This window comes from Mytilus edulis, chromosome 8 (assembly GCF_963676685.1).
Source record: "Mytilus edulis chromosome 8, xbMytEdul2.2, whole genome shotgun sequence".
NCBI lineage: Eukaryota > Metazoa > Mollusca > Bivalvia > Mytilida > Mytilidae > Mytilus > Mytilus edulis.
The window spans coordinates 37,539,097-37,562,204 of record NC_092351.1 but is presented as its reverse complement, the minus strand read 5'-3'; the positions used below and the strand labels follow the sequence as shown (position 1 = coordinate 37,562,204).

General features: G+C 32.5%; 1 protein-coding gene across 1 annotated transcript in view; it reads right to left on the bottom strand.

Moving 5' to 3' along the window:
- Window positions 1-771: 771 nt before the first annotated feature.
- Window positions 772-23,108, bottom strand: part of LOC139486796 (uncharacterized) — a 110,616-nt gene continuing 88,279 nt past the window's right edge. The window contains exons 16-28 of the mRNA XM_071271767.1: window positions 21,758-21,889; window positions 20,786-20,932; window positions 16,939-17,179; window positions 14,993-15,125; window positions 14,204-14,442; window positions 7,585-7,709; window positions 6,735-6,979; window positions 5,927-6,127; window positions 5,267-5,440; window positions 4,591-4,732; window positions 3,361-3,519; window positions 1,840-1,997; window positions 772-1,409 (exon numbers count right to left, since the gene is read on the bottom strand). Coding sequence (XP_071127868.1) covers window positions 1,290-1,409; window positions 1,840-1,997; window positions 3,361-3,519; window positions 4,591-4,732; window positions 5,267-5,440; window positions 5,927-6,127; window positions 6,735-6,979; window positions 7,585-7,709; window positions 14,204-14,442; window positions 14,993-15,125; window positions 16,939-17,179; window positions 20,786-20,932; window positions 21,758-21,889 — 2,216 coding nt within the window. The 3' untranslated portion in view covers window positions 772-1,289. The remainder of the gene's footprint in view (window positions 1,410-1,839; window positions 1,998-3,360; window positions 3,520-4,590; window positions 4,733-5,266; window positions 5,441-5,926; window positions 6,128-6,734; window positions 6,980-7,584; window positions 7,710-14,203; window positions 14,443-14,992; window positions 15,126-16,938; window positions 17,180-20,785; window positions 20,933-21,757; window positions 21,890-23,108) is intronic.

The window sequence follows — 23,108 nt, the reverse complement described above, 5'->3', positions numbered from 1 at the left end:
TGATATTTTCTTTAATATGTTAATATTATTCCTATAACACATCATGGACCTAAAATTTCTCTTGCTATCTTCAGTTGAAGGGTTGTTAACATCAATTAAAAAAAATACTGAAACATGTGACTATTTTTAGTGCTGTATCGTGTTTGACGTAGCTAAATAAATTAAATTCCAATGTGATTATTTTAACACCATTAGATATACAAATAAAGCCAGTCATTTTAAAATCCAGTGTGTACCAGTTAATTCCTCATTCTAATCATAATTCATTATATTTCAATATAACAAAATTGGCTTAAAATTGCATACGGTGTTCTCTATGAAATGGTCTATTCTTATGTTAAAAAATGTTTTTCTGTTACAAATCATGGTGTATTGTTCTATGTGTACATGTTATGCTGCCCATCAAGGGCCCTTGATTGGAATAATAAAATATTCTTTTTCTTTATTATTATGTTACTATTTGATATTGATCAAGGACACTAAATAGTGTTCATTAATGGCAATTCATGTATGTTTATATTGTTCTTTTAAGGTCTCAAGAGTTATCTCCCATGTACCAGTCTTAAGTCACGTGTACATTTTCCTTCAACTAATATTTATGATATATAATTTTCCATGGGTGAATTAGATGTATTATTTTAAATCTTATGATGAAACACTAATCACATGTATATTTATGTATTGTCTATCAACCTTATTACTCAATTTCCTCATAGTGGATCGCCTTAAAAAATCATACCACATCTTCTTTTTTATATTTAAGTACTTTCATTTTTGTTTGTAAAAATCTGAATAATCTATCTATGTCAATCTATCAGTCTGTTCTGGAATACATGGTATTGAATTCACTGGATGTCACCTTTCACTGCTATAAATTTATGAGGTTTTTCAAATAGGAATAACATATCCTGCTTAGAAGAACCTCCTCTTTATGATCCTCTGTGACCTTGGATGGCTCCTGTTTTATACGCTCCTCCAATGAAGATTTCAGGACCTTCAGGGCTCCTCCTTTAGTATGATCTTTCAATAAAGATATAAGGACCTTGATTTGTTTAGAACAATTCTCCAGTAATGATTTCTGAACCCTCAGGGATCCTCCTTAGTATAATTCTCCAATAATGATTTGAAACCTTGAGGGATCCACTTCTGAACAATCGTCCAATAATGATTCTCAAACCTTCAGGGCTACTGTTTAGTACTATTCTTCAATAATGAATTCTGAATCTTAAGGGCTCCTCTTTAGTCAGATCCTCCAATACTAATCTCTGAACTTTGATTGCTCATCTTTATCAGAAATGTGTCACATTCACATGTAATACTGCAGGACCGTTTTCTTTGTTTACATTATTTTCAATTAAACCATTAACATTTTCAAAAGATTTCTGTTTTGTTGGAGGAAAATCTAATATCTGCAAAAGGAACATTAAATAATACATATGAATGTTATTATAACTTAAATTCTTAGATTTACAGTATTTATCTAATAGACTTCACATTTGTTAAAAGGAAAAAAGATTTATTTATTACCAAAATCTTTAACCACAAAAAAACATGACTTTAATTGTTTTCTGAATACTATGTTATAAAAATATAAAATTTGGACTCCTGTAAATGTCATTTTGTGCAAAAAGTTTGAAAGTAACTTATGTTAAACATTATCAGAAATTTAAACTTAAACCCTCATTTTTCTAATTTATCTGTCAAATTATTGTCATCAGTGATCAAGTTCACAATGTTTAGCTGAATTAACCAAAAACAACTGATCCAAACTACTGCAATCCAATGATTGGTCTGCTCTATATGACTCACGAGTCAAGTCAAGTCTGTTTAGAATCATACCTTATTTTTATCTGTCTGTTTTGGACTTTTGATGATTTGATCAGTTTGAGTACAGGCATCTTTAGTCTCAACAGTAGTGGTTAATGGTTTTTTGACAATAAAATAATCTGTGTCCATGAAAACATCGTCTGGTGTAAATGTTGATTTATCTATGGAAGCTAAAATGAGTACAAAGACATTTAAAGATATTGCTCCTGTACCATGTTTATTATTCAATTATACATAGAAAAAATAATCGGAATTTTTATGCCTTACATATATTTCAAACAATTTTATTGGGTAAAACATTATCACAAGACATAGAATAATTCAGTTAATTTTCATTCAATTGCAAGGAAGAACGAATAACCCTAAAAATTTACACCAGCGTTGAATAACTCTATTATTCACCAAAAATAAGTTGATTCGTACCCATGAAAATGATGTCACAGACGTAAATAAACAAAATGGCAACGATCAAGTTTCAACAAGCCCATTGATAGAGAGAAGAGGAAATAAGGCTTTTGACGTGCATCTTGTGCCGATGATATCTCTAATAAAGGTCCTTTTCAGGGCCATCAATATTTTACAAAAAGAATCTACCTTTGTTGTACATACAAGAATTCTAAGACACAAATTACATGTATTTTTGAACATCAACTTGTGTTTATTACTGACTCAAGTAAGGGTGAGTGCTATTACAATGATTCAAAATGACCTTCCACTGTTAGTTTGGTATAATAAAACAATTGTTGCCCATTGGAAGCGATGAATATCCCAAACTGTCAACCCTTTAAAGTTATTTCACTTTGGGCTGCGCCCTCAATGAAATATCCTTCTCTTGTTCACAATTTTGAATATTCACCTTTTCAACGGGGCATAATTGTATATTATCACAATTATTGTACCGACTAATACAGCCGACCTTACAAGAAATTTATACCCTTAAAAAGCTTGAATGCTTGCAGCTCAATTAAACAGTTTGCTTTAGGTGTCAGACCACCAATTATCAGAACTCTCTCCAATTTAGAACGTATGTAAAAGTAGCCCTACTCTGACAAAAAATAGTGCTTTTCATGTCATTGTTTACTTGATTAAACTAACCTACAAATTTGAAGAAATGAAACTATTGGTGAAAAAGAAATATATTCAGACCATTTTGAGACAAAATTCACTTGTCTATGAGTTTGCATTAAAATTCAGGAATAATGCGCTCCATAGTATACAAGTTAAAGATTACCAGAAAACTAGAGGTTAATTTTTAAATGGTGGTCTGACACCTTTATACAAACTGAACTGTGAACTGAAACCATTCATGATGTTTGCTTTGTTAGATTAGTTCCTGGCTATTTAACACCTTAGATATATTCACAGCTAATCATTAGTAGTTATCGGATGAAATTCAGAAAGACACCAAAAACTAATCTAAAAACCATTAGCAACATTTCATTTGAAGAAACTGATTTCAGATTTTTAGTTGTCAAATCAGTATACACTATGCAGGAAAACAGTTCAAATTAAAATGAAAAGTAAAACTCTTACCAGTGGATTGATGGAACTGAGGATTAGTGTAAGCATGATTGAGTATGGCTCGTTCTCTCATATCTCTGGGTTTCTTTGGGGATAAAGGTGGTTTAGGAATGAGACTGGCTTGTGACAAGCTGGGAACACGTACACCAACTGTGGTAAAATGAACATGATCTGAAAATGAAAAATGAAAATAACATCACAACCTGCTCTTCTTTCAGAAAAAAAGATAATTAAAAGAGAAAATTCAAATGTATATCAAGAAATGGCTCCATTAATGAATCTTGCTTACTTCTTTTTTTAATGTAATTGAATTGAAAGGGAGATAACTCATGTTTATCTAAAATATGTACATTGCATTTGTATGCAAAAAGTCAAATATTATTTTCAACATAGAATTGCAATCTCAACAAATTCTATTTATAGAACTATTTCCTCTAAAAGTTTGAATGAGATGATAAACAAAGCATGCTTGCACAATCATACTGGTATAAAACATTGAAAAATACAGCACTGACTAAAAGAAAGTCTGCCAAACTAAGCACACTTGAACTTTAAATGGAAAATGGGTTGTTATGTTCTACATTTACTGATAGCATTTCCACTGAAAGCAAAACATAATCCCAACCACCCAACCATTGTCTTGTCCTGTGCTTTAATCTTAAATCCTGAATGTAAATTTTAAGGCGAAAAAGCAATATCTACTGCTAAAATGTTAGTATTCATTGTAAATAGTCAACAAGAATGTGACCATAGTACACTGATACCCTACTCCCCTTTCATTTTCTTTATTCAGTGGACCATAAAATTGGGGTCAGAACTCTAATTTGTCATTGAAATTAGAAAGATCATATCATAAGGAGCAGGTGTAATTAGATTCAAATTGATTGAACTTTAACTTCTTAAACTTCAATAGAGTTAAAAAAAAAACTACTTTGATAAAAAAACTTTTAACCTGAAGCGGGACGGACAGATGTATAAATAAATAGACGAGCAAACGCACAGACCAGAAATACATAATGCCCTCTACTATCATTGGAGGGGGGGGGGGGCATAAAAACTACATCTTGTTATGCATATAATTGATCAAATCTCACCTGATACTGTGTGTATCAGAGAATGGTCAAACTCACCTGATACTGTGTGTATCAGAGAATGTTCAAACTCACCTGATACTGTGTGTCATAGAGAGTGGTCAATATCTCACCTGATACAGTGTGTCATAGAGAGTGGTCAATATCTCACCTGATACAGTGTGTAATGGAGAGTGGTCAATATCTACAGCCAATGTGTTGGTATTTACAGCAGGGAAATATTCTACATTCTTCCAATGTCTCTCTAAAGCTGGACCCCAATTAGGCTCAGACTGACATGCTACATGGAATCTCTACAATTCAAAATACAATTCCGATTATGAAAGAACTAAGTTATTGGAAGAAAAGACTTTACAAATACCCTCAGCATTTGATGCAAACAGTACACCAGACAAACCCTTTTTTCTACATTTAACTGCATGGTAGAAAGCAATTGAAAATTGGGTAGGCAAAACTCTTTATCCAATGTTTTTTAATATAATGAAAATGCATTGTTTGAAATATATAGACTTTTACTTTTGCTTGGTTGTGTTTTCACAGAATGAGTGTAAAGAAATGAAATGCATCGCACTGTTGAATATACTATATAGAAGAGTCAACATGCCTAAATATATATTTTCAAACTTATAATTATAACTTTCAACATCCACCTATATTTTACAATTAACCTTGGCTTTTACTAAACAATTAGACAACTAAAATTGACCTACACATGTATACGCATGTGAAACATTTCTCTGAACAATGCATTTCCAAGACAATTTGCCTTGAATTTTACATATGTTGAATTGTAATTTAATGAAACAATTTCCTTGACCTCTACATACCTGAGACAATCTGCCTTGACCTCTACATAATTTATAAATTAAGAAAATTGGAATGGTTATAACAGGAATGGCTAGGATTATAAAACCAACAACTTCTGTCCATACTGGATAAATATCAATACTGTATTTAGCTGACAACGGCTCATAGCCTACTGCTGAAAATACCAGGATGAACTGAAAAGTAAACTTCCATTGTAAAAATACAAAGATACTTAAACTCATATTAATTACTAAATTCAAATCCAAAGAAATCTGTATCTGAGGCCCAAATATAAACATCAAGAAAGTATAGCAGTACTTTAAACATAAAAATCTTATAAAAATCACAAAAAACTGCCATGAATTCACAAACATAAAATATATTTTGTCTATCCTCTCAAAATTTGTTAACTTAACTGCAGAATGAATTATATAATGATCTGCCTATTTCAGTGAAAATTTATTGTCTACTCTACAGTCGGGTTGTTGTAGCTTTGACGCATTCCCCATTTCCTTTCTCAATTTTATTGACCAAATGCTCTCCCTTTATATACATAAAATGTCAAATGTCAGTTTTACTTAAATGCAGTGATGTAAACCAAGAACATTAATTCTAATGAACCAATCACATTACAGTATTTTTAGAAATGCAAATCGTATATAAGAACTATTAATACCTACCAGTATAATCAACGGAGTTATGACACACCACAAGGCATGCCACCAGTGTCCTGTGTGATGACCAATCATATGTTTTATATTGGCCGAGAACTGTTTTACACCATAAAACCAACCAACAGCTATACACATAAATATACCCGTAACCATGATTGGAAATCCCGCTACATACTCATCTATCACACGTAATATGTACAAACCACTCTGAAAATAAGATTTTTGAAATCATTTTATTTAATGAAAAAATAGGATAAGTCTCAACAAGGCATTGAAATGTAATTTGATCAGTTTAGCCATACAATGTAGTATCTCATATAGTTAAGTTGTACAGATTAGAACAAGCATGCATGAAATGTAGGTCAAAAGGATCCATTTCTGTTTAGACCTTTTTTTCTATTCACATGTCCATGATCATTAAATCTAATTTGTGGGTGCTGAAATATTAAAATATTTGGCATCTTATAAACAAAATTTTGAATGAAAAAATGTTCCCTAAGTGGAGCTGTAAAGAGGGAGATCTTCTACTCTGTAGCTCTGAAAGTTTGACAATATTCACTTCAGAGATTTTCAACATTTCTTTTTTTTTTCAAGGTGAAAAGCTTCATAAAAATTCCCTACCAGCCTCAATATCTTTAAAATATTTATTTGGCTAACATCCATTGCATTTGAAATATCAAAAGACAACCATGTCTTCCCATTGATCAAAGATGTGCCATTTACTTAATAAAGATCATTTCTCTTTCAATTAAAATGCATGATCATGACTCAACTCTGAAACAGATCTAAGAACGACAAAAATAATGGCAATTACCTGTGTGGTTAAAGGAAGACCAAGTAAAAATAATGATGAACAGACAACAAATAAAACAGCAATTCTCCGTCTTCTGAAGAGGGTGATATTTTCATCAATGATAGCGGTGATGACAGTTTCTACATTGACAAACTGTGTACTGATGCCCAGCATGATAATCATGAGAAAAAATAAAATGGACCACAATGGAGAAATAGGAAAATAGGACATGGCTTCTGGATTTACTATAAATGTTAGTCCAATGTCTGAAAAAGAAAATAAATACAAGTGTTTTACAATTACATGAACCTTATAGAATTTTATCTAAATTGTTCTAGAAAACTAAGTGTTTATCTTCAGTTTTTACTTTGTGTACAATATATCCTTACCTGTAAAGTTTTAATTTCAAAATTAAGATACCATAAATATCAGAACCTTAAGATGTTTTACCCTTTGAAATTGTTGAAGTTATTTCATTAACAACTACATGTAATCAAAAAGAATAGAGAAACCATAGGTTGTTGTCTGATCATATTTGTATTTGCTTTATTGTTTTAAACGAAAATCAGGCTGTTTGTTTCCTGCTTTGAATTGTTTTATGTTTTGTCACTGCACAGCCTTATAATATATAGCTTACTCCTAATTATGGGTATTACTCATTATTGAAGGTCATGCCAGTGACTTAGTTATTTATATCAAAGTCATTTGGTTTCTGTTTGGTAGTTGTTTCAGGACATTGGCACATTCCTTTATTTTTAAATTATTGAAAATTAGAACACTCACCTGACTGAATGACACTCTCTATATCTGCATCTAGTTCATGACTTAGTACTCCTAGCATTGCAAACATAGAGAAAATTAGAGCACTCACCTGACTGAATAACACTTTCTATATCTGCATCTAGTTCATGACTTAGTACTCCTAGCATTGCAAACATAGAGAATCCAGCTAACACACTAACTAGTGTATCTCCTAAACATACTAATATTGCATCACTGAAAACAGTACAAAACATTTAATTACTGGAAATTCAGAAATTATTGCAAGGTTTTTATTATTGCGAAAAATGAGAGTTGAAAACGCAATAATTTAAACTTGCATTTTGAAATATTAAACATGAATTGAAAAGGATTTTTCTCAAAATTGTAAAAATTTAAATCGCAGTTAAGTCTTAAAAATCTCAATAATAAATGCACGCAATAATTTCTGAATTTACAGTAGCTCTTTAGTATAACACCATTGGAAACATATTGTTTTTACATTTGATGTTGGAATATGATGAACCACTGCATATCATTACATGTTAAAGTAAAGAATGTGTATATACATGATATATGCCACTGTAATTTGTTCTAAGAGATAATGTTCTATGTGCCTGTCTACAGATCTAGCTAGAGTTTACAACACAACAAAACCCTTAGAAATTTTATGTAAAAAGTTAATGCTAGCCATAACCATACAAATTATATGTAAAAGTTCTAGCTAGCCATAACCATACAAACTATATGTAAAAGTTATGACTAGCCATCATCCTACAAATTATATGTAAAAGTTTGGCAAGCCATCACCCTATAAATGTATGTAAAAGTAATGGCTAGCCATCACCCTACAAATGTATGTAAAAGACATGGCTAGCCATCACCCTACAATTGTATGTAAAAGATATGGCTAGCCATCACCCTACAAATGAATATAAAAGTTATGGCTAGCCATCACTCCACAAATGTATGTAAAAGTTAATGCTTAAGCCATCCCTATTCAAATGTATGTAAAAGTTATGGCTAGTCATCACCCTACAAATGTATGTAAAAATTATGGCAAGCCATCACCCTACAAATATATGTTAAAATTAAGGCTAGCAGCCATCACCCTCCAAATTGTATGTAAAACTTATGTCTATAGTCATCAACCTACAAATAGTATGTAAAAGTTATGGCTAGTCATCACCTTAACAATGTATGTAAAAGACATGGCTAGCCATTACCCTAACTAGAGGCTCTAAAGAGCCTGTGTCGCTCACCTTGGTCTATGTGACTATTAAACAAAGGAAGCAGATGGATTCATGACAAAATTGTATTTTGGTGATGGTGATGTGTTTGTACATCTTACTTTACTGAACATCCTTGCAGCTTACAATTATCTCTATCTATAATGAAGTTGGCCCAGTAGTTTCAGTGGAAAATGTTAGTAAAAATTTACAAATTTTATAAAAATTGTTGAAAATTGACTATAAAGGACAATAACTCCTTAGGGGGTCAATTGACCATTTCGGTCATGTTGACTTATTTGTAAATCTTACTTTGCTGAACATTATTGCTGTTTACAGTTTATTTCTATCTATAATAATTTTCAAGATAATAACCAAAAACAGTAAAATTTCCTTAAAATTACCAATTCAGGGGCAGGAACCCAACAACGGGTTGTCCGATTTATCTGAAAATTTCAGGGCAGATAGATCTTGACCTGATAAACAATTTATCCCCCTGTCAAATTTGCTCTAAAGGCTTTGGTTTTTGAGTTATAAGCCAAAAACTGCATTTTACCCCTATCTTCTATTTTTAGCCATGGCGGCCATCTTGGTTGGATGGCCGGGTCATCGGACACATTTTTTAAACTAGATACCCAAAAGATGATTGTGGATAAGTTTGGATTAATTTGGCCCAGCAGTTTCAGAGGAGAAGATTTTTGTAAAAGATTACTAAGATTTACGAAAAATGGTTAAAAATTGACTATAAAGGACAATAACTCCTATATGGGTCAACTGACCATTTCGGTCATGTTGACTTATTTGTAAATCTTACTTTGCTGAACATTATTGCTGTTTACAGTTTATTTCTATCTTTAATAATTTTCAAGATAATAACCAAAAACAGTAAAATTTCCTTAAAATTACCAATTCAGGGGCAGCAACCCAACAACAGGTTGTCAGATTCATCTGAAAATTTCAGGGTAGATAGATCTTGACCTGATAAACAATTTTCTAATAGTCAGATTTGCTCTTAATGCTTTTGTTTTTAAGTTATAAGCCAAAAACTGCATTTTACCCCTATGTTCTATTTTTAGCCGTGGCGGCCATCTTGGTTGGTTGGCCGGGTCCCTGGACACATTTTTTAAACTAGATACCCCAAAGATAATTGTGGCCAAGTTTGGATAAATTTGGCCCAGTGGTTTCAGAGGAGAAAATTTTTGTAAAAGATTACTAAGATTTACGTAAAATGGTTAAAAATTGACTATAAAGGGCAATAACTCCTATATGGGTCAACTGACCATTTCGGTCATGTTGACTTATTTGTAGATCTTACTTTGCTGAACATTATTGCTGTTTACAGTTTATCTCTATCTATAATAATATTCAAGATAATAACCATATAACGGCAAAATTTCCTTAAAATTGCCAATTCAGGGGCAGCAACCCAACAACTGGTTGTCCGATTCGTCTGAAAATTTTAGGGCAGATAGATCTTGACTTAATAAACAATTAAACCCCATGTCAGATTTGCTCTAAATGCTTTGGTTTTTGAGATATAAGCCAAAAACTGCATTTTACCCCTATGTTCTATTTTTAGCCATGGCGGTCATTTTGGTTGGTTGACCGGGTCACGCCACACATTTTTTAAACTAGATACCCCAATGATGATTGTGGCCAAGTTTAGTTTAATTTGGGCCAGTAGTTTCAGAGGAGAAGATTTTTGTAAAAGTTAACGACGACGGACGACGACGACAGACGACGGACGACGACGACGGACGACGGATGCCGGACGCCGGACGCCAAGTGATGAGAAAAGCTCACTTGGCCCTTCGGGCCAGGTGAGCTAAAAATGTATGTCAAAGACACGGCTAGCCATTACCTTATCAAAGTATGTAAAAGACATGGCTAGCCATCACCCATCAAATGTATGTAAAAGACATGGCTAGCCATCAACCTACAAATTGTATGTAAAAGTTATGGCTAGCCATCACCCTAAAAATGTATATAAACAAGAATGTGTCCAAAGTACACGGATGCCCCACTCGCACTATCATTTTCCATGTTCAATGGACCATGAAATTGGATATAAAATATAATCAGGCATTAAAATTAGAAAGATAATATCATAGGGAACATGTGTACTAAGTTTCAAGTTGATTGGACTTCAACTTCATCAAAAACTACCTTGACCAAAAACTTTAACCTGAAACATGCACTTTCATTTTCTATGTTCAGTGGACCGTGAAATTGGGGTCAAAAGTTTAATTTGGCTTTAAAATTAGAAAGATCATATCATAAGGAACATGTGTACTAAGTTTCAAGTTGATTGGACTTCAACTTCATCAAAAACTACCTTGACCAAAAACTTTAACCTGAAACATGCACTTTCATTTTCTATGTTCAGTGGACCGTGAAATTGGGGTCAAAAGTTTAATTTGGCTTTTAAATTAGAAAGATCATATCATAAGGAACATGTGTACTAAGTTTCAAGTTGATTGGACTTCAACTTCATCAAAAACTACCTTGACCAAAAACTTTAACCTGAAGCGGGACAGACGGACAAACGAACAGACGGACGAACGAACAGACAGACGAACGGACGCACAGACCAGAAAACATAATGCCCCTCTACTATCGTAGGTGGGGCATAAAAACATGGCTAGCCATCACCCTAAAAATGTATGTCAAAGACACGGCTAGCCATCATCCTTGAAATGTATATAAAAGTTATGGCTAGCCATCGTCACCCTACAATTGATGTAAAAGTTATGGCTAGCTATCACCCTACAAATGTATGTAAAAATTATGGCTAGCCATCACCCTACAAATCATATGTAAAAGTTATGGCTAGCCATCACCCTATCAATTATAAGTCAAAGTTATGGCTAGCCATCATCCTATACATTATATGTAAAAGCTATGGCTAGCCATCACCCTACAAATTGTATGTTAAAGTTATGGCTAGCCACCACCCTACAAATTGTATGTTAAAGTTATGGCTAGCCATCACCCTATCAATTATAAGTCAAAGTTATGGCTAGCCATCACCCAACAAATGTATGTAAAAGTTATGGCTAGCCATCACCATACAAATGTATGTAAAAGACATGGCTAGCCATCACACTTCAAATGTATGTAAAAGTAATGTCTGGCCCTCACCCTACAAATTGTATGTAAAAGTTATGACTAGCCCTCACCATACAAATTGTCTGTAAAAGTTATGGCTAAACCATCACCCTACAAATGTATGTAAAAGTTATGGCTAGCCCTCACCCTACAAATTGTATGTAAAAGTTATGACTAGCCCTCACCATACAAATTGTATGTAAAAGTTATGGCTAGCCATCACCCTTCAAATGTATGTAAAAGTTATGGCTAGCCCTCACCCTACAAATTTATGTAAAAGTTATGACTAGCCCTCACCCTACAAATTTATGTAAAAGTTATGGCTAGCCATCACTCTAAAAATGTATGTAAAAGTTATGACTAGCCCTCACCCTACAAATTGTATGTAAAAGTTATGGCTAGCCCTCATCCTACAAATTTATGTAAAAGTTATGGCTAGCCCTCACCCTACAAATTGTATGTAAAAGTTATGACTAGCCCTCACCATACAAATTGTATGTAAAAGTTATGGCTAGCCATCACCCTTCAAATGTATGTAAAAGTTATGGCTAGCCCTCACCCTACAAATTGTATGTAAAAGTTATGGCTAGCCCTCACCCTACAAATTGTATGTAAAAGTTATGGCTGGCCATCACCCTACAAATGTATGTAAAAGTTATGGCTAGCCCTCACCATACAAATTTATGTAAAAGTTATGGCTAGCCATCACTCTAAAAATGTATGTAAAAGTTATGACTAGCCCTCACCCTACAAATTGTATGTAAAAGTTATGGCTAGCCCTCATCCTACAAATTTATGTAAAAGTTATGGCTAGCCCTCACCCTACAAATTGTATGTAAAAGTTATGGCTAGCCCTCACCCTACAAATTGTATGTAAAAGTTATGGCTAGCCCTCACCCTACAAATTGTATGTAAAAGTTATGGCTAGCCCTCACCCTACAAATTTATGTAAAAGTTATGGCTAGCCCTCACCCTACAAATTTATGTAAAAGTTATGGCTAGCCCTCACCCTACAAATTGTATGTAAAAGTTATGGCTAGCCCTCACCCTACAAATTGTATGTAAAAGTTATGGCTAGCCCTCACCCTACAAATTGTCTGTAAAAGTTATGGCTAGCCATCACCCTACAAATTATAAGTCAAAGTTATGGCTAGCCATCACCGTACAAATTGTATGCTGAAGTTATGGCTAGCCATCACTCTCCAAATTGTACGTAAAAGTTATTGCTAGCCATCACCCTACAAATAGTATGTAAAAGTTATGGCTAGCCATCACCCTACAAGTTGTTTGTAAACGTTATGGCTATAGACATCACCCTTTAAATGTATGTAAAAGTTATGGCTGGCCATCACCCTACAAATGTATGTAAAAGACATGGCTAGCTATCTCACTTCAAATGTATGTGAAAGTAATGTCTAGCCATCACCCTACAAATTGTATGTAAAAGTTATGACTAGCCCTCACCCAACAAATGTATGTAAAAGTTATGGCTAGCCATCACCATACAAATGTATGTAAAAGACATGGCTAGCCATCACACTTCAAATGTATGTAAAAGTAATGTCTGGCCCTCACCCTACAAATTGTATGTAAAAGTTATGACTAGCCCTCACCCTACAAATTTATGTAAAAGTTATGGCTAGCCCTCACCCTACAAATTTATGTAAAAGTTATGGCTAGCCCTCACCCTACAAATTGTATGTAAAAGTTATGGCTAGCCCTCACCCTACAAATTGTATGTAAAAGTTATGGCTAGCCCTCACCCTACAAATTGTATGTAAAAGTTATGGCTAGCCCTCACCCTACAAATTTATGTAAAAGTTATGGCTAGCCCTCACCCTACAAATTTATGTAAAAGTTATGGCTAGCCCTCACCATACAAATTGTATGTAAAAGTTATGGCTAGCCCTCACCATACAAATTTATGTAAAAGTTATGGCTAGCCATCACTCTAAAAATGTATGTAAAAGTTATGGCTAGCCATCACCCTTCAAATGTATGTAAAAGGAATGGCTAGCCCTCACCCTACAAATTGTATGTAAAAGTTATGGCTAGCCATCACCCTACAAACTGTCGTAGAAAATGACATTGCTAACTATCAACCATTCTGAATTTGTCCTTAATTCTATGGCATGTCATTCCTTTACAAGTTTACAAGCAATATACCACTATAGTCTTATGTATTCCCATATATCATTATCAAAACTTTACAATTGAAAATATGCACATTGACTCTTTCATAAAAATCTTACAACAAAAGTTATAGAAAGTTAATATACCAGTTCTTGACTTATTCCAAGTAATTTTGTGAAAAGATGCTGGGGCTTTCCTTTTGATATTTTTACAAAATCTATTATAAAGTACCCCAAATGTTCATCCCTTAATGTCACTTACCTATAAATATTATTGTGGAATTTATTATAACTGGCGAGTGTAGTGAGTCCTCCCATACAAGCTGATAAAGAGAAGAACACCTGTACTGCTGCATCAGCCCATACTTTAGGTTCCTTTAACTTCTCCCACTTAGGTGTGACGTAAAACTTTATTCCTTTGATGTTTCCTTCCATCATTAAAGCTCGTACTAACAGGACCATCATAATTACCATCGGAAATGTTACCACAAAATAGGCAATCTATAAAAAAAATTAGCAATTTCTGAAGTATAATGCATCTTAGTCTTGTTTTACTTTAATTACAGTACTAATTTTTTGTGTGGGAACCAATTTCGATTGATTGAAGAAAAATTGTGTTTTCATGAATAGCTGATTTCATGGATTTGCTAAAGTCTGCATTCAAGCCTATAGAAAAATGTGTACTTTGTTGAACATTTAAATTTGTGACTCACTGAATAATAATGATTCCACAGTAGCTCAATTAATCATTTTTTTTATTTTTTTTTAAAGAAGTGATAGTTATTAGTTTTTTTAATTTGTGAGATTTTTTTTTTTGGTAAGGATCCATTTCAATTTAATGTTAAAAAATCAAAAAGCAATAAGATGAGTTAAAAGTTAAACAGATATATTGAAAAAATATCAAAACTCCTGACTCTTTGCTCATTAAAAAGATTTATAATATATTATGAACATGTTTCTATTAAATGAGCAGAGATTTAGTCTCCGAAGATATATTAAGAAATTATTTTAATAACTAATGTTCTAACTCCCTCAGATAAGATATACTGACCTTTCCTGAGGTTCTGATTCCTCTAACCAGGCATACAAAGACAACCACCCAACATAGTAACAGACATAATGCAAGCTCCCACTGGATACCTCCAACATTACTAAGACTTCCAGATACATTCAAAACTCTGTTACTGAAAATACAATCAGTTAATAAAGAATTGTGAATTAACATAAAAAAATTTGACTCAAGAAATGAGCTTTTTCTCCATGTAGAAAATGAAAATAACTCTTCATAAATTTTATGTGTATCAAGAACTTTCCTGGTTTTAACTTCATGATAAAAGCCTTCCTTTGTTATCAAACTGAAGAACAGCAAAACAGTGCTGTTCCTTTGCTATGGATTTTGTCTAATGTGTGAAGTTATTTTGTGTCATGAATTGATACACAATATCCATCTTTTCCATTGATTCATTTTTTATCAAAACTTTTTCAATAGCTTTTTGAACAGTGTTCAACGGTATAGCTGACTAAATAAAACCTGTAACCAAATTTTGGAAATCCTTGTATTGTAGTTCCTGAGAAAATTGTGCCGAAAACTTTCAACTTGGCTATCATGTGTAAAATTATACAAGTATTCGATAAACAGGAAGTTCTCGAGTGATGAATCTAAAAACGCATTACACGGTATAGCTGACTAAATAAAACCTGTAACCAAATTTCAGAAATCCTTGTATTGTAGTTCCTGAGAAAAATGTGACGGAAATTTTTAACTTTGCTAATATGTGTAAAATCATACAAGTATTCGCGAGTGATGAATCTGATAAGGCATCACACAGTATAGCTGACTTATATATACCCTGAAACCAAATTTTAGAAATCCCTGTATTGTAGTTCCTAAGAAAATGGGACGAAAAATATTCACGGGACGGACGTACAGAGTGACAGAAGGATGGACAGACAGAGGTAAAACAGTATACCCCCCTTTCTTACATTCTTATAGAAACTATCTTTAAATATATGTCTTCTATACGAATCAAAAGTAACAGAGAAAGAAGAATGTTTGTACCTATTTTTTTTATATCTGTAAAAGCAGAACAGGGGACCATCCAATATTTGATATTTTTTCCTACTTGTCAGATAAAAGAGATGATTTTTCATTTTCCAATCGTTAATTATCCCTTTTTAGATGGTGACGTTCCCTTGTCACCATCTTACAGTGTTTATATATCTTAACTTGTACGATTCGCACTAGTATGTAACAATGTTTCAGATTTGAACGTGAGAAATTTATGTATTACTGAAAAATTATTACACCAGGGTTTTCGATATCGCAAACTAGTCAAAACATTTACTAAATTTTATCATCGGTATAAGGACATCATTCGTAAATATTCATAAAAATAATACAAGACTAACAAAGGCCAGAGGCTCCTGATATGGGACAGGCGCAAAAATGTGGCGGGGTTAAACATGTTTATGAGATCTCAACCCTCCCCTATACCTCTAGCCAATGCAGAAAAGTAAACGCATAACAATACACACATTAAAATTCAGTTCAAGAGAAGTCCGAGTCTGATGTCAGAAGATAAACATGTTTAACCCCGCCGCATTTTTTCGCCTGTTCCAAGTCAGGAGCCTCTGGCCTTTGTTAGTCTTGTATTATTTGTAATTTTAGTTTCTTTTGTACAATTTGGAGTTTAGTATGGCGTTCATTATCACTGAATTAGTATATATATTTGTTTAGGGGCCAGCTGAAGGACGCCTCTGGGTGCGGTAGTTTCTCAATGCATTGAAGACCTGTTGGTGACCTTCTGCTGTTTTTCTGTTCCATGCATGGTCGGGTTGTTGTCTCTTTGATACATTCCCCATGTCAATTCTCAATTTTATTGTTACTCTTTAAGTATCTTAATTACTTTTACAAATGACTCAAGTAAGCTTAATTCACAATGAAATAAATATACACAATAGTCTTATGCATAGGAACATGCTAAATCAGCTACTTACTAAAAATATTCCTCACTTGGAGTAGTCATTTTTGTATGACGATCTGTTGTTAGGACAACAGCACCAAACTCTTTTCTTAATTCTGTTATGCAATCTGTTACCAATTTGGTCTCATTTTGGCTGTACAGGGAACAGTTTGCCAGGACAGGGAAACAGGAATGATTTTGAAACTGGTTCTGGTATACATATGAACTGTTGAAATGTGAACAATTACTGACTTCAAATATGTTCTTACTACACTCTGTAAAAGATAAATTAAAAAGATTAAATTGGTGCATTTCAACATTTTATATGGATCAATTCAAAGGAATAACTTTAAGAAAATACATCAAATTCATGTATTTCGTGTACTAATTTTTTTATTACAATATGACAAAATTAAATAGATCCTACCTTCATGCTTTGCCTCTGAAAGAGCTGCAATGATTTTCAGATTTTATAGTAATTATCTTAAGAAATGAATTTATTGCCTCCAACTTTTTTAATGTGTTTTTATTCTAACAGCAACACTTTAGGATCATAAAAACTCTTCACATCAGGAAGTAAAACAGTGTTGTCAGATTCTTATCAGTGAAGCGAAGAAATACTGACTATGTGTCTGAAAATGACACTTTTTATGCACCATTTATGGCCATTATTTTTTCTGGTCTGTGTGTCTGTCAGTCCGTTCGTCCCTCTGTCTGTCCCGCTTCAGGTTAAAGTTTTTGGTCAAGGTAGTTTTTGAAGAAGTTGAAATCCAATCAACTTGAAACTTAGTACACATGTTCCTTATGATATGATCTTTCTAATTTTAATGCCAAATTAGAGTTTTGCCCCATTTTCAGAGTCCATTGAACATAAAAAAATGATAGTGCGAATAGGGCATCTGTGTACTAGGGACACATTCTTGTTTGTCATATACTTTTCAATGGAGCAAGATCTATATTGTTCTATGCATGTGCCTCAAATATGATCAATTGTCATTTGTCATACAATAACATTGCTGGGATATATGTTTACAGCCTTAGTGTGCTGATGTGGCTACAGGCAATCACAAGTCAATCAGTCATTTAACAGTATTAAAAGGCTTAAGTTGGTACCCAACACTTTCACTAAAATTAATTTGGCTTGTTTAATTTTCATAAAATTTTGACACAGTATTTACTTTGACCCTTTAACAAAAATATAAAAAAATTCAAAAAATTTGAACCAACCGTTTAATCAGAAAATTTACACTGGTTATATAGCAGTTTGACAAACACTTATTTTGATCATTGAGATGCTTAATATTCCCTTAACAATACAACGTAATTAAAACGTTCTGCTGATTTTACAGAGTTATCTCCCTGTAGTGTTAGGTACCTCAAAACTTTATAATGTATAAAACCTTGCTTTGAAAAGACACAGTAAACAGTTGCTGTTTGGTTCCAAGATGATTAAATGATCAGCAATTGTAAAACAATAAAAAAGGTGGCTTCTCCATGTCTTATACCTCCATAGCTTTGAAAAGTCACAGTTTATGGTTGTATTTTTCTATGAAGCTTAAAGTTGTCAACAATTCTCGAACAATTAAAAGCTTTTTAGAAACCATTTGATTTAAATAGACAAATAAAACATCTTAATTTGTAAAACCACATGGCAACACATTGGAATTGAAAACATTTTGAAAACTGAACAATTAAGACATCTATTTATTATTAATGAGAGATAATTAAACCACTTTCTGCTTGGAAAACCTTGTTCTGTAGGGATCAATACATATTAGATAACTGAAACTATTGGTCTCGTAATCTCTGTTTTAAATCAGCTAATTTCACAGCAGACTGTTATGTTACTAATTTGTTCTATTTAAAGAAATGAAAAATTAAAGATTCATATACGCTATATTAATTTATCATAACTCTCAAAATTCATTAGAATTATGTTATGTCTATTGTAAAATTTTAGAAAAATAATGAATTCTGTTACAAAATTGTATAATATCAATATGATATAGATAGTAAAAATGAATTTAAAAGCATTCTTTAATTACTATATTTATAGCAATCTTCATACTTTGAGAAGTTGTTGACAATTATAGATTTTACTCAATTCAAACATACTTCAATTAAAAAAGAATCCATTGAAAGTTTCAACTACCAATTATATATAATTATTGAGAAATAAAGCTCAAGTAGAAGAAGATAGATTTATTATTTATCTAATTGGCCTAGTAAATTCACCGAAAATTAAAGACCATGTTATCACTATATTCCTTATTTTTAACTTCTTAATCAAACAACATAGCTGTATTGATGACACAATTTGACTGTGATGGCATAAGCAAGATTTGTCAGATTTTTTGCCAAAAATAAACTATTTTAGAACAATTTTTGTTAATTAACATACAGCACTAGCTTTTCCTTAAAACATTTTTTTGGGGGGATAGGAGGGTCCTGATCCCGAAATCCTGGGCTTTAGAACACGAAATTCTGAGGTCGTGAAATTCAAATAAATTAATCCCAACATCCCGAAATTCGAAAAAAAGAACTCCCGGAACCCGAAAGGGTCAATCTCGAAATCACGAGTTACAAAACACCTGATCCCAGAGTCTCCATAAAGGTCCTATCCCCCTCATTTTTGCTGGCGAATATATTATCACTTAATACACTGTTAAGATATATTTATGGGCAACAGTTGTGCTGTTTATTTTTTCTAAGCATATACAAGTCAATTAGTCAAAATTTCATCACTTTAATAAGTTTAATGTCATGTCATGGCTGTGTTAACTCTTGAAAAGGCTATATATTTATTGGGAACCAAAACTGAATTGTTTTATTAAAGAACATAGATTCAATATTTGATACTGATAATCAGATAGTTTGAGTAGTTTCAAATTAAATAGTACAATTTGACGCTAAAACTTTAAAATGAATAAATGTTTTTTATCATATCAAATAATCTGAGATACATAACAAACAAACCTTCAAATAAACCAAACACTCACGATTACTCTCATAAATGTTTCAACACTTGAAATTTAAGTTTGTAATACCCTTAGCATACTATTGATTCAGAAAAAAAAATGTTCATTGTAAGAAGGCATAATTAATCCATCAAGGTTTTGAAGTACAAAATGTACCACAATATTTACCTGTTCATTTTTCCATATTTTGACCTATATTTCAATTCTACTCCAATCTTAATTTGACAAGTATAATATTCTGCGGACAATCAATTAGCTTAAGCTTTTATAGTATCAAGTTCAACAAAATATTAAAAATGCCACTTTTTGTCTAGTTATTAGGCTACCATACTTATGTCTATAAGCATGATTTATATTAGTCCAAATAAAATTAGTTGTCATGTTTAGAGATTATATGTCACTGTGTCACATGTGTTTTCCTGCAATACTCTATTCAAATCAAATAAAGAAAATGAAGAATGTGTTCATGAAAAACAGCTGATTCCCCCGATTGCATTTAACTAAATAAAGGGACATTATTAAACTAGAGATCTGTAAAAGTGTCACCACTCAAATTTGAACTTGGTCTGTGTTTTATGGTAATAAGTACTAAGTTTCATAACATTTGGTTGATGTTAACTAAAAATGGTTGATGTAAACTAAAAAAAAGAGAAATAGAAACAAATTTTGTGAGGTACCTATCTATGGCCTAGTGTTACATTTAATGCCTCCTTCGTCTAGCTATATATAGAGGCGGGGGCATAAATAAAATGAAATATAAAAACTTGACAAACTGTTAAAAAAGTATTCTGTTTAAAATCTGGACTGTGAGAAGCAAAGCATCAAAATTTGTTAAGTACTTGTTGGGGTCAAGAGTAGCCCAAATACTCTAAACTGGTCCCATTATCTAAGGATTTTACTTACTGTCTGGGTTATTCCATTTATTTCCACAATTAAACCAAGGAAGTGTAGCTGTCATGGAGGAAAACAGATAATGAACTGCCCAAGCATTCACCATGTTGTAATAGATAGAAACAACAAAGCTTGAGAGAACCATTGCCATACCAATACCTGAAAAACATAGGATCTTTTATTTACTTTTATTATTTTCATTATAAAGACATGTTAAAAGTACTTGAAGATTTGAACAGAGTTTGTATCTATGTGTATAATTTTGTATGGTGCTTACAGCTGATCTGATGAGTGGTTGGCCCTTAACAGTTTGCTCATGTTGTGCTACTACACCACAATTCCTGATTAGGAGGACATTTGAGCACTTATAAAGATGTTAAATCCAGCCATATTCTTTGATTACTTGTCCTAAGTCAGGAGCCTGTAGTTTAGAGGTTGCAAATGGTTGCTGTCCATCATATTTGCCTTTTGTTTATTGTTTTTAGCATAATTCAGGTTGTTTTTTTTCTCTTTTAAATTGTTTTTCATTTTGTCATTCTATGTCTTTTTATAGCTTACTTTACAGTATGCGTTTTGCTCTTTGTTGTAGGTCATATATTGAATTAAAGATATGTACATCTATTTCCTTATTCTATGTCTCATTGGCAATCTTACCACATCTCCTTATATTTACATAGCATGTATGGTCTGTATTAAAGTTTTTACCAATCTCAGTTCATGGTCAAAATACTTAATTTGATTTTTATTGTTTTAGCTATAAAATGAATATTTCATACATTTTTTGTAGAAAGACATTTTTATTTTATAGTATTTTATTTTTAAAAATATTGTCCCGTAAACACCTTCCTAGTCTCTCTTTCGATACTTTTTACCCTGATTTTATGTGCATAAAAATCTTGCAAAATAAATTGATTGAATACAACTTTTCTAGAAAAATTTGTCTTCTGTTGACTTCCACTAAAATGTCTAGCTAATATATTTTACCTTTAAATAGTGGAACAGATCTCCATACAGTTACTGGACCTAAACTGGCATATTGTCCAAATGCTAACTCCATGAACACTAACGGTATTCCACATGTCACTAACATTATTATATAGGGAATAAAGAATGCACCTAAAATGGAAAAGAAGGATATGGTGTACTAGTTCATGACATAAAATACCTACAGTTACTTAAAATATAAGCAACTGAACAATGCTTTTGATAATGAGATCATACAAACATGTTTAATTCTATAGCCTGCTGTGTGAGCAAAGGCTCTGTGTTGAAGACTTTTCCTTGACCTATAATGGTTTACTTTTATAAATTGTGACTTGGATGGAGAGTTGTCTCATATGGCACTCATACCACATCTTCTTATTCATATTAACCCAACCAAATTCTCTATGTGCTAGTCCAATCAATCAAGAGCCTGTATATGGTGGTTGTAGTTGGTGGCAGTCTGTCATATTTGTATTTCATTTATTGCTTTATCATAAATCTGGCCCACAGTTTGATTTTGTAATGTCAGAGTCTCTCAAAGCTAACTAAACTGTTTGGATTTTCTTTATAGTTGAAGGAAACATAGTGACACATTGCTGCTAAATTCCAAGTACTGGTAATTTGGTTTCTGGGAGATAGGTGTCTCATTGCTAATCATACCAAAATTCCTTTTTATTTTTCAACTTTATAAATACCATCGCCCACATAAAATGTATTAAATTAATTGCAGTATTAAACACTGGTATCCTTAAAACAAGCATGTATAAAAGTTTGAAACCACATTTTACCCATAAAAAGACAAGTTTTTTTGTTTTCTTCCTAAACAAGTTTGTAATGTTTTGTTTATGGGATTGTATCTTTTTATGGATGTTTTGATTGGTCAAGACATCAATTACTAGCTTCTCACAGTAAAACAAGGAAGTTGTATTTCTGAATTGTCCCATTAAATACATAGCAGGTATTTCCATTCAAAGTGTTTGTATAATTCTTTGATTTTCACCAGAGCAAAAAAAAAATTTCTTGTGTTTTCCTGGAGAGTTATGCATTTAATTCATCGATTTTCCTTGCTATATGCAATCTATTTATCATTTGCTGACAGGCATTGTGTCTTTTTACAGTATGATCAAAGCCATGCAATACTTCCTCCAGCTCAATACCTTAAAAGGATTGTCTGTAAAACCATCAATTTCCAAAGGCATGTCATATAACTATTTATATTGTTTGGAAACATAAAAAAAGTAGCAAGAGACAATGAAAAAAAAAAATCAGATTTGATAGCGATTAATATATAATAAGACTTAGAGCTTCTAAGTGATGTACATGTAACTTAATTAAATCCATGTACCGGTAC